Below are 23241 nucleotides of genomic sequence, written 5' to 3'. Positions count from 1 at the left end.
TTCCTGCCCTTTGGGCAGGGGGCTGGACTCGATGATCTCCCGAGGTCCCTTCCAGCCCTAATGTCTATGAAATCTATGAAATCTGAAAACTCACTGTTTTTAAAAATGTGAGAGTCTTTGAGCTGGCAAGTTTACAAAGATTTATGATGCTGAGGATAAAGATTTAGGGGTGGCTTCCCACCCCCCCAGTGATTTCTGAACTAAGTATAAGTTGGAGGACTTATACAATCTGTGACAGGGGGCAAACTCCCAGGCCCGGTCACAGTACCAGTCTGCCCACCTGTCTAGGGCAGTCTGCCCAATCTTTCCTGCCACACCTTTGTTGTAAAGTAAACTGGTGTTACAATACAAGTGGGAGGCTGCCCATTCAAGACCCCAATGCCTAGGTGTTTACACATGACTCTGACCTTCCCTACTGTGTTCCATGCCTCGCAGATGTCATCCTTGAGTTGCTGTTTGCTCAGGCTTGAGGCCAGGCCAAACTCAGCCCCTTGCTAGGCCTCACACATTCATCCCATCATTCCACCCCAACAGGCCTCATTCACACCACCCACTCTCATTGGGCCTCTAGCACTCCACCCATTTTCACTGGGCCTCTTACTTCTGCCCCACACAGGGCCATATTTGACCTACCCTGCTCCCTTTAGTAGCCCCCGTAGGCCATCAGGCTTGCGTACTCATACTCCTCAACTGGCCCTGGCGCAGCTTTTCAGGGCTCTTCTGTGACCCTCATCTGAACGGTGATCAGCCAATTCACCTCACTCTGGGAGAAATTCTGACCCAACCACTTGCCAGGTAACTCCTCATTCACACCCTTTAATGAGGACCAATTACTTGCCCTCTCTACCTCAGGCCCACTTGTGGCCTCAGGCATCTGAAGATTTACGTAGGCCTAACTGCCCCCTTTCTGGGACCTCAACACATACCCCCTTCTCTGGTGTCTTAATACTCTACTCCTTTGCTGGGATAACTACTCTGCCCCACTCACTGGGGCCCACACTCTGCCCCTATGCTGCGATGTTAAGGTATTACATCCCCACAGGCTCAGGTGCCTCTCCATAGGCATACCTGGCCCCACTACTACTGGGGTCTTACACCCACATGGGCTCAGGTGCATCTCAAGGTGGGCATACCTGGCCTCACTACCTCCAGGGTCTTACACCCCTATGGGCTCAGGTGCTTCTGCCTAGGTGTGCCTGGCTCGACTACCCTCCGGTCTTCATGACCCACCAGATGGTGGGGGCTGGAGTTATTAGGCTCCCCTACCTGCCTTTCACTGGGGAGGTAACTGGGCTGGCATTTCTGGGGGACTATCCCACCACAGACAGCACCACCAAACCACACTTCCCCAGCTGGGTGCAGTTTTAGGTCTTACCCAGGACCAAGCAGACCTATCCCTGCTAGGCTATGTGGTGCTCTCAATTCTAGGTCTCCTATGGCAGCCTCCTTCCACTGGCTGCCACCTTCATAGCAGTATGCACGCTGACTAGCCCCTACCTTCTGCTGGCTGTGATGTCCCCTTCCTCAAGAAGACTTTTGGCCTGTTTGAGGCCCTGACCCCACCTCCAGGCCAGATGGCTCTTCACAGCCCTGGCCTGCCCCTCATACTGGGCTCAATTGCCCTTTGGTCTTTCAGCTCTGGCCCCCTTATGCTGACCAGTCAAGGGATCAGAGAGTTAGCCTAGCCTCTGCTGCCCTCTGTGGACTACAGGGGTCCCCTTCTGGGCCCCAGCATATGGCCATCTCTCCTTGGTCTTGCTTAGAGCCCTGAAGACCTTAATAGAGCAGCCTTTCTTTCAACTGGGCCCACCCTTTGCTCCTGCCAGCTCTTATCAGGGGCTTGCTTAGCTCCTGCACAGGCCCACAAGCTGTTAACCCCTTTGCAAGGCAAGGCCTTGCTGTTATTAGGCCCTAGACTGCTTCCTGGGGCTCAGGACCCTACTGGGTTTGTAGGAACCTCCTGCCAGCCCCATAGTTCCTCCCTTACCACTAAAGTGTTCTGTGAGCAGCAGCTTAGCCAGGTATTGTTTTCCTTTGGCTGCTTGCAGCATACTGCTGCCTCAGCCCTGAAAGCTGGGATCTAAAATAGCTGCCTTGTCAGGGTTGGCCTGCACCTTCCAGCTGCCTGCTCTCAGCCCTTAATGTGACAGAGCACTGAAGGTGTTCCATCACACAACCCTTCATTACCAACCATCCACATGGTGATTGAGGAATATTTTTTCTAGTAATTTTGGAGGTCTTTTTAATTTTCTCTTGATTGGAACAGGGTGATTATATTCCCTATCCCAATCTGTAGCCATGTCAGCTGAGATAATGGAAGTGCCATAGATACCTATAAAATTAGGTTCTGTGCCCATATCTCTGTCTCCCTGAGATGTGTTTTAACATTCAGATCTTCTGAGCAGCTTCAGGCTCTATTTTTAAATCAGCTTGCTAGGAAAATGTTACACTTGCCCAATGTCCACATAGGAAATTCATGCCTGGACTAGAAGCAGCTCCCCTGTAGATAAAAGTCTTGATTTTCACTGGATCCATCTACACAAAATGCTTTAGTGCGTGTTAGACTAATCTAACGCTCAGTAAAGCATCAGTGTCCACATGTATTGGACTTACTGCACAGCAAATCAGGCTAATGTGCCATTTGCTAGTACCAACATATACAGGTACTAGATTAATGGTGTATTAGCTGCTGCATAGTAGCACACATGTAATTGCTGACTGGGAGCAAATTGTTCCCAGTTTGCCTAGGCAGCAAGGGGCCAAAGGTGGTGTGGGTGTGGGGGGAGTGGGAAGGGTGAGGTGAGGAAGCTGTCTATGGCTCTGGCACTGCTTAGCTTCCAGCTTCCTCTTGGAGCCAGGAGCTGAGCACTACTGGGACATGAGAGCTCTCTGTCCCTGATCCTGGTGCTGCTCAGATCCTGGCTCCCCCTGGGCACGGTTGGGGAGCAGGAGCTAACTGGGGAGTGCTGCATGTGCAGCAGCAGGGCTGAGGGGTACAGAGAGCTCCCCCATCTTCTCAGCCCTGCCACTGCCTGTACAGAACATGCCCCAGTTGGCTCCCACTCCCTGCCCATGCCTGGGGGGAGCTGGAAGCTGAGCAGCACTGGGATGGATGGTGGGAGGAAATGTGGGGGGAGAAGCAGCACCAGAACTGGTGAAAACACAGGTGGGAAGCAGTGCCAGGAGTCTGGAGCTGCCCCTGGCTGCTGCAAGGGGGCCAGAGCAGGACAGGGGGGCAAGAGCAGCACTGGACTGAACTGTTCCTTTTGGGAGCAAATTTGTTCCTAACGGGAGTACATGTGGATGTGTGCCTGGGAGCAGAAAATACAGGTGCATTAATTGCATATGTAGATGTGTCCTCAGTCACTCCATTCCTGGCCTTGAGACAGACTTTAAATTATATTTGTCCATCTTTTATTAGAGATGCTTTAAGGTTGCTCTAATAAATACTTTGCTTCTTGTGGCTCCCTAAGAAGCGGAGAATAGTAATAATTTATTGCTTTCTTTTGTCAAATCCCAGTTTGCCCCCTTCACTGCATGCCTGGTATAGAACACTTCATATCAGTAGTACAGCATAGTTGTGCCAGGTGCTGCCAGAGTCTTAAAAAGAGCATTTAATTTTGTTGGGAATTGGGCCCTGAATATTATAACACCAAAGGGTGTACTGTGCTTCTTTGTATAAAGGAAACCTAATGCAAATCATACTTAGAATCTTTGAACTCCATGCAGTCGGATCCCTGAAAGGTATTAATTTTTGTGCCAGTTCCTGAGCACAGGACAATGCTCAGTCCTCCTCTACCCTGTGGATACTGGAAGCCAGTTTGTTCTCCAGTGCAGGTTACAGCCCCATGCTCTCTCTCTTTCTCCCTTCTAGCATCACTGTCTGCATATTTCTCTGGTGAATATCTCATTGGGTTTAGTGGTTGCTGTCACAAAGAAGGTGTCAATTTATGAAATAGTACTGAAAATACATTTATTTGGTTCACAATATGTTTAGTTCTTAATGTGTTTTCAGTGCCAGTTCATGGATTTCTGTAGTTGAAAACCATTTTGACCAATGGTTCAATTTCTTAATGGAGGCAAAATAAAGACTGGCCCATAGTTTCAAATCTTTTTTTTTAATCAGGTAGTGAATAAAACATAATGCAGGAAAGATAAACATTTGTAGTTTACATCTGAAATGTACGGATGCAACATAGAATATTATATGTAACTTAGTGTCTGTAAAATATCTCAGAAAGGCTTCCAAAAAACAGTCAAGAGGTGAAGTGCTTATTCTAGATACCTTTCAGGTTGATTACATGTGGAGCTACTGTAAAATTGTGTCTCCACAGGAAAATATTTTCTTTTCTTATCCCTCAAGTTATAGGTTTTATTTGTGATAAAAGTTATACATTAATAAAAACAATGAAGTTTTCACTGGTCGAGTTGCTATATATCCTTCCCAAGATGAACCACAAGACTCACCTGAGATTGAGAAGAAGTCCGGTAGTTCGCACCAATTTAGTTCCATCAAGACAGCTGTCAAGATGCACACAAACCTGTAAAAGAAAAGACATATTGCCTGTTAAGACTGATGTACATGAGTGGTGATGTAACATTGGGGTGGCACTAAGACAGGGTGTTGGGGGAGGTTGGAGCCCCAGAAGAGACACGAGTTGGGTCGCCATTGCCCAGTGGTGGTGAGAATTAGCACTTCCCAATCAATATCATCTTAAGAACATCAACACGTGGCAGGCGTGAGTTGGGACCACTGCTACAGAGTGCAGGCGAGTGATCACGAGACTGACAGGGCCACGAAGGTACTCGGGTATCATGCACATAGCTTTAACCAGGCCAAGCCCTGACATAGGGGAATATGGGTTGGGAGCTGAGGGGTGTTCTTTGCTTGGACGTGAAGCATCTAGGTTCTTCTCAGCTGTGGTCCTCTCCTAAGTAGGACCCAGGCATGCCTGTAAAGAAATCAAACTGCAAGTGGTCTTCCAATTACTGGGAGAGGTTTCAGTTACACCCAGCTAGCTGCTATGCTGTTTAAAGAGCCAGGTGCTTCACCATACTTCTTTAGGCAGACTTCTATCCATCAGACTCCATCCTATACATACCTAGCAAGGACAGATGGAAATTCTCCTTGTGTACCCTGCTCTCCAGTAGAAACCCTCTGCTGGGCAGGGAACGCAGAGGGAGGAAGCTCCACAGTTGCCTCCTATGTGACACCTCCTTGATTTTTTGGGGCTTCCTACAGCTGCATGTAGTATAGCTACTTTACTCCTGCCTTATATCCATGTATCTTCAGGTAAGAGGAGTTGCAGTGTGATGTGGACCTTGCAAGTTTGGCTCAATAGTTAGAAGAGTCTGGCTTGGTGCAAGATGAAGGTTTGGTCCAGCAGGTGGCCAGCCAGCTATGCCTCAGAAGAGTACAGTTCCCATCTGCACAGCCACATTGCATAACATGTTGCTAATAGAAGTTCTGTGCTGACATGGCTGGTGAGTGTTATTCACCATTATGGCTGTAAGTGGCCAGGAAAATACATTCATGGGCAATTCCTGGTATGCTGTAGTACTTGTGACAATGATTCATTTGAAATTGAAAGATTTTTTAAAGAGTTTTTTGTGTACTACTGCCAACAGGCTCATGTACTATAACTGACATATGGGGTTGTGACAGGGCAAAAGCCCCAAGCCAGGGGTTTGCGGCAGTGGCAAAAGCCCCTCAAGCAGGGGAAGCATGGCAGCGGCAGCAGGATTGCCGCACCACAAGCAATGCTGGTGACCCTGCTGGCAGCAGCCCAGCCCCACAAGACCCGGGAGCAGGATGGCGGCAGTGGGCTGCAAGACATACCAACAACACTGTGGCATCCCTTGCCATAGCCAGCAGGAGCCCAAAGATGGGCTGAAGAAAAAAAGCCGGCACTGGTGTGGACATGCTTTGTAAGTGTGTGCTGGCACCAACTCGCCAGCCAGGGCAGCGAGGCGGCGATAAAAACCCCATGCTTTGGTCCAACAAGGAGACCAGAAGGAAGTCCCTGATGGCCTAGGGCAGGCCACAACCACAGCGGAAAACCAGAGAGTGACGGTTGGTGGCAGGAGTCAGTTTGCTCACCTGAAGAGGATACCAGGAAGCCCAGCTGTGGAAAGGGCTGAGAGGACAATGACAGACCTACAAGACAGGATAAGAGCAACGACTGGTAACAATACGGTGTCCCTGCAAACATCAAAGTAACAATGGGTTGGCACTAGGTGGGGTGTAGGGGAGATAGAGTGCCAACATCCTTGTGCTGACAAGTGACTGTAGTAAGATACCACTGAGCTGGTAGTAACACCAATCCCAAGATTAAAATTTTCATCAAAGATGTAGCAGGTGAGAAGCTTTGATGGTCTAAGTAACTGGTGCTGAAGCCAAACTGTTTGCTTGCAGGACTATGGTTGGCTCTGGGCAGCTAGAAAAGGCTAAGCAAGGAGCTCCAGACAGGCACGGCAAGTTACAGTGGTGCAGTTTGGTGACCCCTGAATTAGATAAGGTAGGTGCATTAGATAAATTATGCTGGCTGAGCTAGATTCTGTACTCCATAAGGTGAATTGTCAAGATCCCATTGACTAAGGATCCCGATCCTGCAACATGGAGTACATAAGTAGATTGCCAGGTCAGTGTGGAGCTTTATCAATATTAGTGATGCTATATGTAGACACAGACATGGATGACTGGTGCATCCTGAGTCAGTTCCCCCCCGCAGCTGATTGCACTGACCAGGGCGGGTTGTCCCTCCGTGGCCAATCACACTGACTGGGGGGGTCCCCCCCATAGCTGGTCATACGCACTGACCAGGAGGCAGTTTTCCCTCTAAGCTGGCTCTAAGAGGGAATGCTGCCTGGAAATGCCAGCGGCACTTCTGGCATCCCCACTCCCCAGCCAGCATTCTTGGGGAGGGCACCAGCACTCCTGCCTGCCCCCCCCCACCTGCCGCTTAAGTACAGAACGCATCGCCACTGGGCACAAAGGTACACCCAGATTTAATAGTTCAAGTTGAGAACCTTTTTTAAAAGCAAATGTAACCTTTAGACTCTCAACAATGTGGTGTGTGCAGCATTTGTAATCAATTTGGGACAATTGGGGGATTGTCTTCTTTTGATAAGGGGATAATTAACTTCTCATGAATTGACACCAGACTGAGGCCAAAAAGCATCTTGATTTAACATCTTTATTGAAGGACAAATACATGCATATCTGAAAATGTCTTCTCTCTTTCCTATAAGGTTATTTTTTAACCTAGCTGAGAACAGTTTTGGCTTTGCCCTGAGTTTGATATTAAAATTTTGAAAAGGTGCCGAGACTGGAATCCTACTCAGTGGGAGTTTTATTGAAACTGTGATAGATTAACACCTCTCTCTTCTGAAAATTCCATCTTACTTTTTTTTTCTAGTGACTGATTTATACTCTTCAACAAAAACCAGGCACAGGACTGAGAAAATTATGAAACTTATCCTTAGTGGTGGTGATTCTGTTGCACTAAATCCTGTTATCAGCAGTCCAGTGCATTACAGCATAAGGCAGACAGAGGAGGAAAAGAAGTGGTAAGGTCTACCTTCAACTTGAGAGTTAAATGGTTTTTTCTGCTACCATAATCAGGAACAACAATTAGCATTTAAACGATTTATACTAAGGCTGTGCGAAGCTTCAGTTACTGATTCTATTTGGAGGAGATTTGGCCCGATTCAGTGATCTCTCCAAATCAAATTGGAAGCCTCTGATTCAATTCGGAGAGATTCGATGATTCAGCCATAGACACAGCTTTATATGTTTTTTCTATGTACCTCGAGATATCAGGAGCAGCTCATGAACACTGAGATAGTGGGGTGAATGGAGCATCCCACTGGACCGCAGGTGGGTCCCCTATGCACTCAGTGGTGGACCTGGAAGTAGACCAGAAGTACTTCTGGTCCACTTCCGGGTCTGCCATGGGGCACAGAGGGTACCCTCCCCACCCCCCAGCTTGGTAACTGGTGCCTCCTGGGTCTGGGGGGGGGGCACCCAGAGTCCCACCACAGCTGATCGCTGAGCTGGGGACGGTGCAGGGGGGATTCCCCTGCGTGTTTGGCAGTGGACCCGGAAGTGGACTGGAAGTACTTCTGGTCCACTTCTAGGTCCACTGCTGAGCACACAGGGGTCTGCCCTCCACACTCCCTTGGGACGCTCCATTCACCCCATCATCTCAGTGTTCATCAGCCACGCCTGGTACCTCAAGGTATGTAGAAAAAACATATAAAGCTGTGTCTATGGCCGAATCGCTGATTCTCTAAATCAGAATCAAATCTTCAGATTTGGCCAAATTGAATCGGGACACTGTCCTCTGAATCAGGCCAAATCCACATTGAATATTGCCCTCTTCGCACACCCCTAATTTGTACTAGGCTTTAGAGTTATCCCTGCAGTGAGATGGATACAATAGTTAAAAACTTTTTTGAGGACTCCCTTCTATACTTGATCCGTGAGTAGTTCAAAAAGTTTGGATTGACATATTCTATCTACAAGTATGTAAAAGAAAGTACTACTTTCTCTCTGCTTTTTGGTAGCGATTGGAACACCTGTACGTCTTTTATGTAGGATCTTTGCTTGTGTCAAACATTAACATTAGTCACATAGTACTCCTCTCTTTTGAAGGTGCCCTTGCCCTTCTCTAAACATCTACCTTCAATTGGAGTCTTTTTCTGTAGCATGCTTCCTAATATTAGAGAGAAGTATTAAAGCAGTTCTGTTGCTTGTGGCATTCCTTTCCTCTATTACATTTTACTCATAAGTATTTATAGAAAGTCATCGTGTCTCCTTTTCAGACTGAACAGACCCCGCTCCCTTAAGCCAAATTTTCCCAGATTTTACTTTCCAAACCTTTGATCTTTTTTTGTTGTTCTCCTCTGAAATTTCTTCAAATTATCTGTGTTTCTGAGCTCTTGGTCAAATTGAATGTAGTCCTACAGCTGAGACCTACCACTGAACAGAATCATTACCACATGATATCCCTTTTAGAGACAGAGATTTGAGCTAAGGGTAAGTAATAAACAGTGGTGTAAGCTTTGTTAGAAGTCCTAAGCTGCTGAGTGTAAGGCAATTCTTTTTTCTTCATGGCATGAATCTTTTCTGCCTCCATTGTTTCAGAAAGAGCTTCTTCTCTGGAGGAAGGCTGACTATGTTTCTATTCCCTCCCTGGTTCTGGCTAAATTTATTGTTTACTGAGGCCTTAGAAAACCAGTCAGTAGAGACTCCTGCAAAAACATCTTGCTGTTTCTCTCCTTGCTTAGTATATCTACCATAGCAATTGCTTCTCTCTGGTAAGTACTGCCCACTTTGGGTGTTATCCTGGCCAGCGGTCATCACGCTATTTAAGAAGAGATTGCAGATGCCATGTTGCCCCACTTCTGTCTTTGGGAGTCTTCTACCAGTGTCTGTGTAGTTTTGGCAGAAAATTAAAGGGGAATCTTTGTTCTATTGCATTACTTTGTGCAATAACCTCACTTTTCTACATCTGCATTGTATTAATTATACCAGCTTACGACAGCTTACATTAATTTTGCTCAGTGTACACTGACTGAGCTGTTTGCTTGTAATTTACACCCGCCATTTATGTAAACTGTGAATTTGCCTAGCAGTGTTGGACTAAAATATGGACAGAGGAATGGCATGTACTTTTTGGATCATCACGTCCAGTTTCCTGCTATTGAAAGTAATGATGTCAAATAATCCTTTTACATTAAGTTATCAGGCTTTGTATTAAAAGCAGTTAATTATTTTCCCTTGCTACTCCTTCTAGAAGTGGTGCTCTAGAAGCTTATGCCAATTTAGGAAGCTTGTTCTAACTGTCTGTCAGTCTAAATTCATGGCTAGTTTATGCCTACTTGTTTTATTGACAGTATTGTCCCTCAGTTTAAATAGCCCTTTCCCTTTCATGGGTTTGCTCTTCTAAAGTATTGACAGAAGGCAATCAAAAAACCATATGTGGACAAAGAAAACTGAGTAGAGCTAAGTGGAAGGAGATGCTAAGGAGCCATTCTCTTCCTGGCCTAATCCTCAGTCTGGTTTCAGCAGTCTCAAGACTATTCTAAAATGTACCAGCTGTCAGTGGCCATAAGGGCTGCTCTAGCAGCCAGGGATTGCTGAGGGATGTCTCAGTGATCCTCTTTTCTTCTGTTTGCACAAAGTCCAGGCAGAATTGGAAGGAATCTTATAGTCATCAAGTCCAGTCTGCTTTGCAGTCACCTCATCATATAACTCTTCTTACAGAATTATAGGAAAGTAGGGTTAGAAGACACTTGTAGAGGTCATCTAGTCCAATACCCTGCCTGAGGCAGGATCATCCCTACCCAAACTATCCCTATACAAATCCATTGTCTCAGTAAAACTACACAGCCAGACCTGACACTACACAAGACATAATGCCCTAATCTGCCACAGATAAAACAGGAGAGGGCCATGGCAGCCAATGTCCAGATGCTGCAAAAGTTGTTAGAATATGCTCAAGGGATCCAAGGCAGAGGGCCATGCTCCACAATACAGAGGAAAGAAAAAACCTCCATAGTCTGTACCAATCTGACCATGGGGTTAAATTCCTTCCTGATCCCAAATATGGTGATCAGTCTGACCCCAAGTGGAGGGGCAAGACCTTCTAGCCAGGAACCTCCCTTCAGTCCCAGCAGGAGCACTGGCACACCCCTATCAAGACGAGACCCAACAATTCCCCCTTCTCTCCCCAACACGTGTAGCATCAGGAAGGAAAAATAATTCCTTTTTACCCCACTTAGCAACCAGCAAAGCCCAGAAGCATGGCAAATATCCCATTTAATGATCAAATTCCCAATCACAACCAGTTAGGAGCCATGTAGGCAAAAACCCGTTAGCAAGATATTCCAGAACCTCACTCCTCTGAATATTGGAAGTCTTTCTCTAATTTCCTGCCTGAGTCAATCATCCATGGATACCCATGTGTTCCTGTGTCAGCATTATCCTTTAGCTTTTTCTTCTTCCCTAGTGTTTACCTCCTGACCTGCTTAAAGTATGTAATTATACCACTTTTCAGCTTTTGTTTTGCTAAGATGATCGAGGTGAACCCTTTTCTTCTTGTAAAATAGGTTCTCCACTGTCCTGATCATCCTAGTCCCAGTATTGATTCCTCTTCTAGCTTGAATTTATCTTTCTTGAACATGGGTGACCAGAGTTGTAGACAGTATTTCAGATGAGGTCTTGAAGAATGGCATTAATAGTTCCCTTACTCTATTGGAAATGCCTTACTGCATATATTCTAAGACAGCATTTTTAATGACACCATCACACTGCCACAGTCATCCTGTAAGAGCTATCCCTGTCAAGTCATCCTATAATCAGCTAATACATGTAGATCTTTCTCCATCTCTTTCATTTCAACAATTTATGGCCACTACCTGATAGCAAAAATAGTTATCAGTCCCTTAGTGCATGACCTAACACTTTGTATTATTAACTTAATCCCATGCATGTTATTCTAGTCCTCAGGGTCATTCAATCTTTACTGTATGCCCAAGTGTGTACGAGGCACCTCACAATACAGGGAAGAAGAGATCACTACAATGAGGACCTTGTCAAAACATAACTATATCTAGGTGATATCAAGATGGGCTGAGAGAGATAGGATGAAGTCATGTCAATGAGGTAACAATGCAACAAGGGCTAATATGCACTACTATTGAATAAAGAATATTTTGAATATTTTTATCTAACTAAAATAAGACAAGGAAAGAGGACAGTGGTTTTATAGATCAGCTCAGGAAAAGGATCTGACATATGGGGAACAGCCTGAAAAAAATACAGAAATGATTGTGGGGGAAGCAGAACTAATCAAGGCTGAACTCACTGGTGGAGCTGATAGTGTTGGAAATAATGCAATAAAACAGTAGACTGGATAGCTAAAGAGAAGCATCTTAACGCATGTCATAGCAGGTGAGGATGCTCCTGTATTTGAACTTGCTGCGGCATAAGAGAAGGATAAGAAAGAAGGTTGAAGAGAATATTGGATAGTGTGGTGAATTTATGTTTCTTCATGTGTGGGATTGTGGAATATAAAGGATGTTATCTGGACTAAAGACAAAAATTTAAACTGAGGAAAACATCTGTAAAGGTGTCTTAGTTGTTAGGAGCCACTATAGAATATTTGAACACAAAATATTCAAATGCTAGGAGTTAGGCAGTGATGAACAGAAAGGAAATTCAAGGCTTGCAGGTGAAAGGTGGGCTTTTGTGACTGCTGAAGGTGCATAGAAAAACCTCTCAGGACACCAGATAGGGATGAGAAAAGTCTGAGCTACTAGAAAGATGTAATGTGGAACAGGTCTGGAGGATATAGGACCAAGCGGTGTTTGACCATGCAATTTGAACTGGGATCTGCAGTAAGACTTCCCTGTGCTTGAGAAGGGAAAATGAGCACCTCTTTAAAGTAGGTGAATACTAATTGAGATCTTTATGATTTGTAAAATAAATGTTAGACAGGTTTGCAGTGGAACTGTATCTTAAATATTATGAAAGAACATGACATACTATGTCTTATCTTCATTTCATTCTTAAACATAACATTCAAGGGGGTGAAGTCTATTTTATAATGTTTATTGTTTAAGATTTAAAAAAGAAAAAAAAAGTAGAATATTAAAATATGTACTAGATTTATGCAACTTTATTAAAGATTTTAAATTACAACTTGATATTCCCTTTCAAATGGTTCATAACCTAGAAAATATGACATATATTTAAAAAATTCATCACTTATAAAGACGGTGAGCTTTTTTACATAATATAGAATGAAGTGAATCAAAATAGTTTAACCCAGTACAAGACATTAAGTCAACATCTCTGTATTTTTTGAGCAGATGTGTGTAAATCTAAATATTTATTTTCCCTATTATCTGAAGATAATTTTGAAATCTAAAGAAACAATAATGGCTTAATATTTTGGTTTTCTGTTTCCTAAGTTTTGTTTTTTTGTTTGAAAACCAAATAGTGAATTTGAGAATATCAGTGGCTAAACATCAGAAAGATGATTTGTTATAATATTCCTTTTCTTAATTGTAGAAGCATTATTGTAAATTTGTCAAAAAGTCATTGTTTCAGATAGGCAGAAAGCTCTAATGTCTTTGTGAGTGACTGAAAGAAAAGTCATATGCTCCTGAGTACCAGAGCTGGCCTGAACCTGCATTGGCAGCTATGGGATGGCTCCAGTTATTAGTTGCACTATATATATGAGAGTTGTTTTTCCCTCTTCTGTCTCCCATAGAGAAGTCCAATGTGCAGCCTCATCATTACTGAAGCTGCTTCAGGTCTTATAGATTAAGAGGCTAATCTATAAGACCTGAATGGTCTCTGTTGTATATATTTTAAAAGGGAGAGAGTAATATGTTAACATTTCTCCCCTCTGTCTTCCCTGAAAAGAAGGAAGGAGAAAGTAAAATTATCCACCATATTTCACCTTGCTTCACAGATTTTAGAACTAAATTGGTTAAAAGATTGTCACTAGCTCATAGTCTATCATATGGTAGAGTCCAGTCAAATTGTTCTCGTTTTCGTTAGTCTGTACCTTAGATCTTACTTCTATGTTTCTATGTCCAGATTTTTACAGGGCTTTTTGTTTTTCTTTTGTAACTTTCATTCATTTCAACATAGATCCAGTGTCAGCCTTGGTTCACAGTTGCCCAGAATGTTATTCAACTACATAATCAGAGTTTACTGCTGCCTCAGTTTCCCTTCTTTCATTTTCCAATCTCCAGACTTGTGCAAATCTAATAACACTGCCAGTCTTAAATGGAAACTTACAGCAAACCAAATCTTTCCCTTCCACTGAGTAGTTTCTTCACCCACTTGTTAGACTTGACAGTTCTTTACAAAACCTTGATCTTGCTACTTGGTGTTTCCTAATCTTTTTACATTATTGTTGCTCAACTGCAGGCATTTCTTTTCGTTCTCTTTGCTGCCAGTTACTTTAGCCAGGCTTCCATCTAACATCCTCTCTAGATCCTGACCCTGATATTTTTTCCCCTTTCTAGCTGTGGGAGCAGGCTCCTCTTTTACAGGAATTTCTCCTCCAAGCAATAATTTCCTCCAAGTAATAATTTATCCTCTGGTGATCCTTGTCACCTGATTCAGTCATGTGTCCAAGGCTAAATCCATCACTTAAGTCCTAGTAATTAGGCAGAGTTGAAGCTTTGCTGAGTTCCTTAACAAGCCAGCCCATCTTCTGGGCCAAAATCAGGAAACAGAGGAAAAAAACAGGAAGCTCCACATGGTTCAACTACCTTTTACAATAGCCATGGGTGTGAGTTCAGATGTGCTGTACAGAGAGAAGAAACTATGTACCTGGTTTTAAAAAATCCACATGGTCTGTCATTTGTGACAGCTGAACTATTTTGAAAAATAACCCCAAAGCGAATCTTGACACCTACAGCCGATAAACATTAGACTGATGTTGAGAAGTCCAGACTGAGCCAAAAGGAAAAAATGTATTTCAGTGCGCAACAAGCAAGGGGGAAAAACCATGTTAGTTGCACGTGGAAATCTTTAAAGATGACCTTTGGGCATCCAAATTAGTGTAGGAGACAAACGAATTGTGGACATGAGACGCAAGCTCCCCAAATGATCAACAACAAGAACCATAACAAAAATAGAAATACGTACTAGACAGGAACTATAATAAAAATAGAAAGGGAAAAAAAGATAAAATTTGAGGGAAATGCAGAGAAGAGGAGCTGAACAGGAGTGATTGTGCTTGGCTTGGAATGGGCTGCTAGCCAGTTATAAAAAATAATGGATGCAGCTGGATAAATTATTTAGGATGTAATGAATTTCGCAGCTGAGATGGTAACATAAACCACTTGTCATTAGGACCCTTTGACTTGATTTATAGCCTGGTCAGCCATCCATCTCTGATCCTCACCTTCCAAGTACTGTACAGTACATTTCTGAAATCTCACCCTCTAAATTGGAGAAGTCACTGGAACAATAAGGGAAAATAGAGAGTTCTTTCACGTTCTAATATTTTTGTTATCTTGTGTGAGTCAGCCTGTGTGGGAGTTGTAGTCCTTTAGAGCACCATTTGTTAACTCTGCCCTGGAAGTGAAGTTTAGCTTTTACAGTGAATACCTGTGAAAGTTGTCTCATCTAAGTAAATCAATTTACTTTTTAAGTCTTTGCAACAAATCTGTTCTTACAATCTCTTTGGTATTGGGTTAAATTCCTCAGTGTTAAATACATTGCTTATCAGGGCTTTTTTGCCTGCATTATGAAGGCTGTATACACACACAATGTTGCTAGTCTTCAGTCTATTAATTGGTGGAATTTTAAAGCTGAACACAGACGGTAAGCCTATTAATAAATGATGGATAGGGAAGTACACTGATTCTTAGAGGGGAAAAATATATGTACAGTGTTCTGTGGAGTTTTAGATAAGACTGGATTTTCATCCCCATGGAATTTTTATATATACTTGCAAATTAGACTTAATATACATATGCTACAGAAAAGGACAAATGCAGTAGAATGAAAGTGCTCAGTTTTTTGTGAAAAAACGGAAATATCCTCATTAAGATAGCAAATTAAACAACAAAGAGAATGAACATCCTTTGGCTAAAAATAAATGAACAAATAATATGAACCAAAAATACAGTCTTTCCCTCTAGTGTAAGGTAATGTAATGAGACATTTTGTAACATCCAAATGTGTAATTTCAGAACTCTGCACAGATGTTAGATATGCTCTATGAGGGGATACATAATATGGCAGGAACCAAATTATTTTATGAAAATGCTAAAAGTGAGTTAAGACCACAGTTCAACAGTACCGGGTTCCTGTGTGAGTTAGATGAGTCTCTGTGTAGAAATAATCATAAGACACTGCCAGAAATTGGAATGGATTTCACTTTAAATATATGTGGGTAAGATGCTTGTGTATGAGATCATAGTGTACATCACTTTAAATAGCAACTATTATAGTAGGATATGAATTCACATGGAGGTCTAAGGTGGTAGGAGTCTTTAGAGAATTGGTTAAAGAAGGCGGAACCACACTTTGAATTCTTTATGCAGGTTTAAGATATGCACTATCAACGAAGACAAAAATTATGGTCTACCCCAAATCAAAGGTAGGTATGAATATAGAAGTCTTACAGGATTGTCTGTTTGATGTTTTTGCTTTAGTTGTTCCTGTCATCTGAACCTGAATAAGCCAGCAAAAGTCCTGAGGATTTTCAGTTTGCATGAAGAGTCTCTCTCCTTCGTCTTCAGATTCTGAGGATCTCTCCCTTACCACAGGGCAGCGCTGGCCACATTGCTATACTTCATCCACTCAGAGCCATTGCTGGGGATTTTGTGGTCAACTCCACTCCCTGGCTCTCAATTCATGGGACTACATGCAACTACTTTAGGTGTGGACAGATGCAATTTTCATAGATTTCATAGACATTTGGGCTGAAAGGGACCCCGGAGGATCACTGAATCCAGTCCCCTGCCCAGGGGCAGGAATTCAGCAGGGATCATAGGATCCCAGCAAGATAAACATCCAAAAGTGTCTTGAAGGTGTTCAAAGTGGGTGCTTGAACCACCTCTGGTGGCAGTCCACTGCAAACCTTGGGGGCTCAGACAGTAAAGGAGTTCTTCCTTATGTCCAGCCTGAAATAGTTGCAGAGGAGTTTGTGACCATTTGATATTTGTTTTGCATGAAAAGCTCGGGTGAACAAACGTTCCCCCAGATCCTGGTGAAACACCCTGATAAACTTATAGGTGGCCACCAGATTACCCCTGAGGCTGCGCTTTTCCAGGCTAAAGAGTCCCATGGCTCTCAGCCTCTCATCATAAGGTCTGTTTTCCTGAGCTCTGATCATGTGCGTGGCTCTTCTCTGGACTCTCTCAAGCTTCTCCACGTCCTTTTTGAATTGTGGAGCCCAGAAATGGATGCAGTACTCCAGCTGCGGCCTCACCAAGGCTGAGTACAATGGGAGAATGACATCCTGGGATTTACTTGAGAAGCACCTATGGATGCAAGCCAGTGTTTTGCTCGCTTTACTGGCTGCAGCATCACATTGAAAGCTCACATTCACTTTGTGGTCAATCATGACCCCCAAGTCCCTTTCATCTGTAGTGCTAATCAGCGTAGCACTACCTAGCCTATAAGCATGCTGCAGGTTTTTCCTCCCAAGGTGGAGAACCTTGCAGTTTTCGGTGTTGAACACTATCAGGTTCTCGTCCACCCACTTCATTAGCCTGTCAAGATCTGCCTGGATCACCCTCCTGTCCTCAGGTGTGGATGCTTTACCCAAGAGTTTGGTGTTGTCAGTGAACTTGGCCAGCCCACTTCTTACACCAATGTCTACATCATTGATAAAGTTGTTAAAAAGTAAATAATTGAAATGTTTTCAAATAAAACACTTGGAAATACTTAAAAAATGCTTTGCAGACAAGGTTCTTTGGGTAAATCTGATATCTTTTCTTAGATCAACTAAAATAGTTGGAAAAATTCTTCGTTGCAAACTTTTGAGTGCAAACACCCTTCTTCAGGCAGAGGATGCCTTGTCTGCCAATGTCCTTAGACCAACACAACTATAACCAGCACCCCTCAAAAATGCTTTGAAACCCCTGTGCCTTTTTGGCTGGAACATTTCAATGCTGCAACCTATTCTCGAGCTGGACAGTTGGCTCTAGGGCAGCCTGCAGTAATCTCTAGCTCCACTCTCAGCTCCTTTCTTCCCTTCCTCTTGCAGAGACAGAAGGCAGAGGGGAGGAGATAGCCAAGGAATAGGGATAAAGTAATAGGGAATGAAATCCTTCTCATAATTTTTAAACTAGCTTGTTGAATTTATTATAGAATGCTTCAGCTGAACTATCATTCTCAAATTATTTGTTCATTTATTGAAAAAACTAGCCAATTGCCTGTCAGACCTTGTCCCCCACCTCTGTTCCCTGTGCCCCACCATCATGGCAGTGCTCCACCAGCTCCTGTTAGAACGCTGTTCCCGCTCTGATTGGCTATTTGTCAGCCAATCAGAGCACGAATAAAGCGTTACAGACAGACAGACAGACGTAGGCTTTTATAATATTAGAAAGCTGTAATTCTCGAGTCAATTGTATAGAACTTTTCTATAAACATTACAATATGTAGTTCTCTTATAAGAAAGAAAGCACAGGTGCAAAGAACTACCATTTTATCCTGGACTATATGTAGTTAATTTTAGTGTCTTTAACATCATATTCCTTCCTAAGTATCTTTGTAGGTATTTCTTTTACCTTGGAAAATTATCTGGCTCCTTAATTGCATTCTTTCTTTTGGAACTGCTGTTTTTGTCTTTGTCAAATGGTCAAAGATGTTTTCAGCTGAACACAGAGTGAAGTCACAGTTAAATAAACAATTAGCTAATGACTCTATTTACACTAACTGGTCTACAGACAGTGCTAAGTTATGTGTTGGACTATTTCATTTATAAGCAAACTTTGTGAAAATTGTTATTTTAATTACCTACCTTTCTTCTCACTGAAGTATAATGACCCCAGATTCCAAGTTAACTCTGTAGTGTAAAGTACCTGCTACTGTTGATGAAGATGAAGGAACTGTATATGGCTACATAACATTTTATATCTTTGTTGTCCATTTTTGTCTGGCTACCCAGCAGTGGCAGCAGAAGCAGCTCTGACTCTGGCCCCAGCTCCAGAGCTACCACTGAAGCTGCCTGGTTTGGTTGGGGCTAGAGGCGCACTATATGCTCTGTACTCCTTGCCTTGGCCAGAGTGGGGTCCCAGTTGGATCCAGTGCTGCAAGGAGAAGGTAAGTAGTGGGGGTAGAGGGAGCAGAGGCTGGCGGGGGGTAGGAGGAATCCTTGTCTTGGATTCAGGTAAATCTGGTTCTTTGGATTGCTTATCCAGTTTAATCAAGATCATTCTTAATGCTAATTTTATTTTCTAGAACAGGATTGGGCAGTTATTTTGGGCAGAGGGCCGCTTACTGAGTTTCGGCAAGCCATCAAGGGCCACATGACAGGCAGCCTAGGGCAGATTAATATTAATTTTCTAATTTTTTTAGGGGCCTTGCAGGCCAGATAGAATGGCTGGCAGCCTGTATCTGGTTTCCAGGCCACATTTTGCCCACTCCTGTTCTAAAACATCTGCAGCTGCACCCAGGTTAATGCCGTCTTCCGATTTGCTAACTGTGCAAATTTAGTTAACTACTTGTGCACTTTTTTGGTTTGTCTGTGAAGAAAAGGGACAGATCTTGATGGTTTGGGAGGTCCATTTTAGTCTTAATGCAGCTTCTGTTACCTTAAGACAAGATAACTCTTAGAAAGGGTTTCAGGGTGATCATTTGAGGAAGAAGGTACCATAGGTTATACTGAAAAATTACAATAAAAACCCCAAATAGGAAGGTTTTTATAGGTACATCTTTCTTTCTGAATGTCATTTGTATAGATTTGCATGGATTTTGCCCTGAGCAGCCATTTTGCTCACCCCTGTTATAAATCCTGGGGTGGTATTCTTACTCCATTAAAGTCAATGGCAAAACTCTCTTTGACTTCAGTGTAGCCATGATTTTGCCCATGTTTTCCAATGTAAGGGACTTTTTAAAAGGGATCTACATTTTTAAGATCTGCAGGAGATTTTTAGTTGAATAATATGGAAATTATAAAGGATGAAGGGGAGCATTATTATTAAAATATTTCATTAAGTGTGTTCTGATTTACAGCAGATCTAGATTGATCAAATTTACATGTTTTGAGGATAATCCTTCAGGGTTCTAGTTTATTTATCTGATTGTAGTCTCCATGCTTTGGTTTGCTAACTTTCATTTCCAAAATATAGCTGTCTTTTCTTTTTCTATTAAGTCAGTTTACCCTACTGTATGTTTGATTGCAACGATGATGTTTCACTGGTTCAACCAATTTGAAGTCACACTGTTACTTGGTGCAGCTCTGTGTGTGGGCCCTCTCCTATATTGGTTCAAACCTAATTTGTATCAGTAATTTGTGCCTTCATTTAAACAAGTTTAGGTTGAATTAGTTTAACTTCTGTGTTTAGACACAGTCTAGAAATTCTTTTTCTTTTCCATACAAGGAAATAATAATGGCACTCTTCATCACTGTGCAAATAATCAGTGGGCCCAGTGCCTAAGAGTGTGGGGCACCCATAGTTGTCAATGACTAAAGTGTGACAGTCCTACTTAAAGCAGCAGTAGGAAGGACATTCATGTTGTCGGGAAAATCTTGTGTGCAGTAGGTGAGTGCGATGAGGTACTCCATTGCACTTCCACAGAAAAGAACTGAAAGGGACTTTAAGTGCCCTTCATTATTAAGTGAATATGCAGCTGAGAGGGGTTAACACTCCCTGTGAAAGTCTGACCTTGAGCTGTCATTAGTGACAACTGTTTTAAATATCTATCCTGTGAGCGTAGCTACGAGTGTTTTTGGTACCTTTAGGTGGGAGGTATGGCTTGGTGGTTAGCACTGTCCCAGGTTTTAGAGAGAGAATAATACCTCTTGGAATCATTGCAACTGGCACTAAGCAAAGAAGAGTTATTTTAATGAAGTTTGAGTAACTGAATGCAGTTTTTGTGCTTGTTTAGGGGGTGTATGAAACAGCTGGGAGCTCTGACATAGAACCTTTGCAACCCTGCTGTGATCGTCCTCTCTTAAATGGAGTTTTATAATTGGAATTGTGTGGATAACATAAATAAAAGGGTGGTGATTTACCTTGTTTTTCCTGTTGTGGTTTTGTTTCCTGGGGTTTTATGGCATGGTTGTATGATGTCTCTGTTAGCAGTCAGTGGGTAGTCCACTCCCATTAAAAACTAATAATCAAGTGCATATTATTGTTTCATTAAAAATAATTTTCTCTAATTGAATTCCAAAGCTGGCATAATACTTATTTAGCTTTTTATACAATTCTATTAAGAGTGGGTTTTTCACTTGTTGTTTTATTTGAATAACTTGGGCTCCTTTCTATGCTACATAATTATTAACAAAGCCCTAAGTTTAACACTGATTCTTGGCAACATGAGTTACTGTCCACGGGCCAAATACCTTGCTGGTCTAAACAGCCCATTGACATACTAGAGAGTTGTGGCTTGTGTTATAATTTCTCTTGTTGGTTGACAAAATGCGACTGTAATATATATATGCCAAGAAGTAGGAAAAGGCAATCCTAATTTACTTATTTCAGAGAGTAAGGCAATTAATTGGATTTGAATCCAAGCCGTTTCCTTTGGGAAGAATGTCCTGCATTCAAAAGCTTGTCTAACTGTTCCAACTACATAGCTGGTCCAATAAAAGATATCACCCTAAGAAATCCTTGACTCTTGCAAAAATAAAAAAGGCTAACTGTACCCTTGAAAAGTGATCTGTGCAGAAATAGAACTGCTAAAACATATTCCAGGCTTATACTGGGACAAATGAAAGTGGAATTTGTCAAGGAGAGGGAAGAGGTAGAAAGAACATAGATGGTAAAGTATCCAAATCATTCTTCCTGTGTAACTTTTGTTTGAGAGAGGAGATTCTAGGTATGTCTACATTACTATTGCAGGTGTGACTGCAGCATTTGTTAGCCATACCTGAGCTGCAACTTGAGGCCATTGCTCCTTGTTCTGTCATGTTACCTCTGAGAATAGTCTAGCTCCATCCTCTTTGGAACCACCCTTCAGGTAGTTAAAGGCTGCTATCAAATCCCCTCTCAGTCTTCTCTTCTGCAAACTAAATAATCCCACTTCCCTCAGCCTATTCTCATAAATCATGTGCCCCAGCCCCCCCCCCGCCAGTTTTGTTGCCCTCCATTGAACTCTCCAACTTGTCCACATCCTTTCTATAGTGGGGGGCCCAAAACTGGACACAGTACTCCAGATGTAGCCTCACCAGTGCAGAATAAAGAAGAATTAATTACTTCCCTCAGTCTGCTGGCAATTGTTTTACTAGTGCAGCCTAGTATACTGTTAACCTTCTTGGCAACAAGGGCACACTGCTGACTCATTCATTTTATTGTCCACTGTAACCCCCAGGTCCTTTTCTGCAGGGCTAGTGTTTTTAGTCAGTTAGTCCCCAGGCTGTAGTGGTACAGGGGATTCTTCTGTCCTAAGTGCTGGACTTTTCACTTATCCTTGTTGAACCTCATGAGATTTCTTTTAGCCCAACCCTTCAATTTGTCTAGGTTACTCCAAATCTTAGCCCTACCCTCCAGCATATCGACTACTCCCTTCAGCTTGGTGTCATACGCAGACTTGCTGAGGGTGCAATCTATCCCATCTTCCAGATCCTTAATGAAGATATGGAACAAAACCAGCTCCAGGACTGATCCCTTGGGCACTCCACTTGATTCTGGCTGCCACCTAGACATTGAATCATTGATTATCACCTGGTGAGCCCAATAATCCAGCTAGCTTTCTATCTACCTTACAGTCCATTCATCCAAACCATACTTCCTCAACTTGTTTGCATGAATGCTGTGGGAGAGCATATCAAAAGCCTTGCTAAAGTCAAGGTTACCACATCCACTGGTCTGTCTGCATCCACAGAGTCAGTTATGTTATGATAGAAGGCAATCAGGTTGGTCAGGCATGACTTGCCCTTGGTGAATCCATGTTGACTGTTCCTAATCCCCTTCTCCTCCAAGTGCTTAGAAAATAATTATTTGATGACCTGCTCCATGATTTTTCCAGGGACTGAGGTGAGGTTAACTGGCTTGTAGTTCCCTGGATCCTTCTTCTTTCCTTTCTTAAAGATGGGCACTATATTTGCCCTTTTCCAAATGTCTTCCAATTGGGGCCTCCCCCAGTTGCCACATGTTTTCAAAGATAATGGCCAGCAGCTCTGGAATTACATTAGCTAACTCCCTCAGCACCCTCTGATGCATTGCATCCAGCCCCATGGACTTGTCCAGCTTTTCTAAATAGTCCCTAACCTGTTCTTTCACTACTGAGGGCTGCTCACCTTCTCCCCAAACTGTGCTCCATGGTGCAGTAGTTTGAGAGCTGACCTTGCCTGTGGAGCCTGAGGTAAAAAAGGCATTGAGTACTTCAGCCTTTTCCTCATCATCTATCACTAGTTGCCACCCCCATTCAGTAAGGGACCCACACTTTCCCTGATCATCCTCTTTCTACTAACATACTTGTAGAAACCCTTCTTGTTACCCTTCATGTCCTTTGCTATCTGCAACTCCAGTTGCATTTGGTCTTTTTGATTTCATCCCTGAATGCCTGAGCAATATTCTTATACTCCT

The 23241-nt window shown here is 42.9% G+C and overlaps 1 protein-coding gene across 1 annotated transcript in view; it reads right to left on the bottom strand.

The window, feature by feature from the left end:
* FAM92A (family with sequence similarity 92 member A) overlaps positions 1 to 9140 on the bottom strand; it is a 60435-nt gene extending 51295 nt beyond the window's left edge. The window contains exons 1-2 of the mRNA XM_019545144.1: positions 9001 to 9140; positions 4468 to 4521 (exon numbers count right to left, since the gene is read on the bottom strand). Coding sequence (XP_019400689.1) covers positions 4468 to 4521; positions 9001 to 9140 — 194 coding nt within the window. The remainder of the gene's footprint in view (positions 1 to 4467; positions 4522 to 9000) is intronic.
* Between the last annotated feature and the right edge of the window lie 14101 nt (positions 9141 to 23241).

Source organism: Crocodylus porosus, unplaced genomic scaffold (genome assembly GCF_001723895.1).
Source record: "Crocodylus porosus isolate Cpor-Errol unplaced genomic scaffold, CroPor_comp1, whole genome shotgun sequence".
NCBI classification, from domain to species: domain Eukaryota; kingdom Metazoa; phylum Chordata; order Crocodylia; family Crocodylidae; genus Crocodylus; species Crocodylus porosus.
Note: the sequence above shows the minus strand (reverse complement) of the source record. Positions and strands in the feature narration are given on the sequence as shown.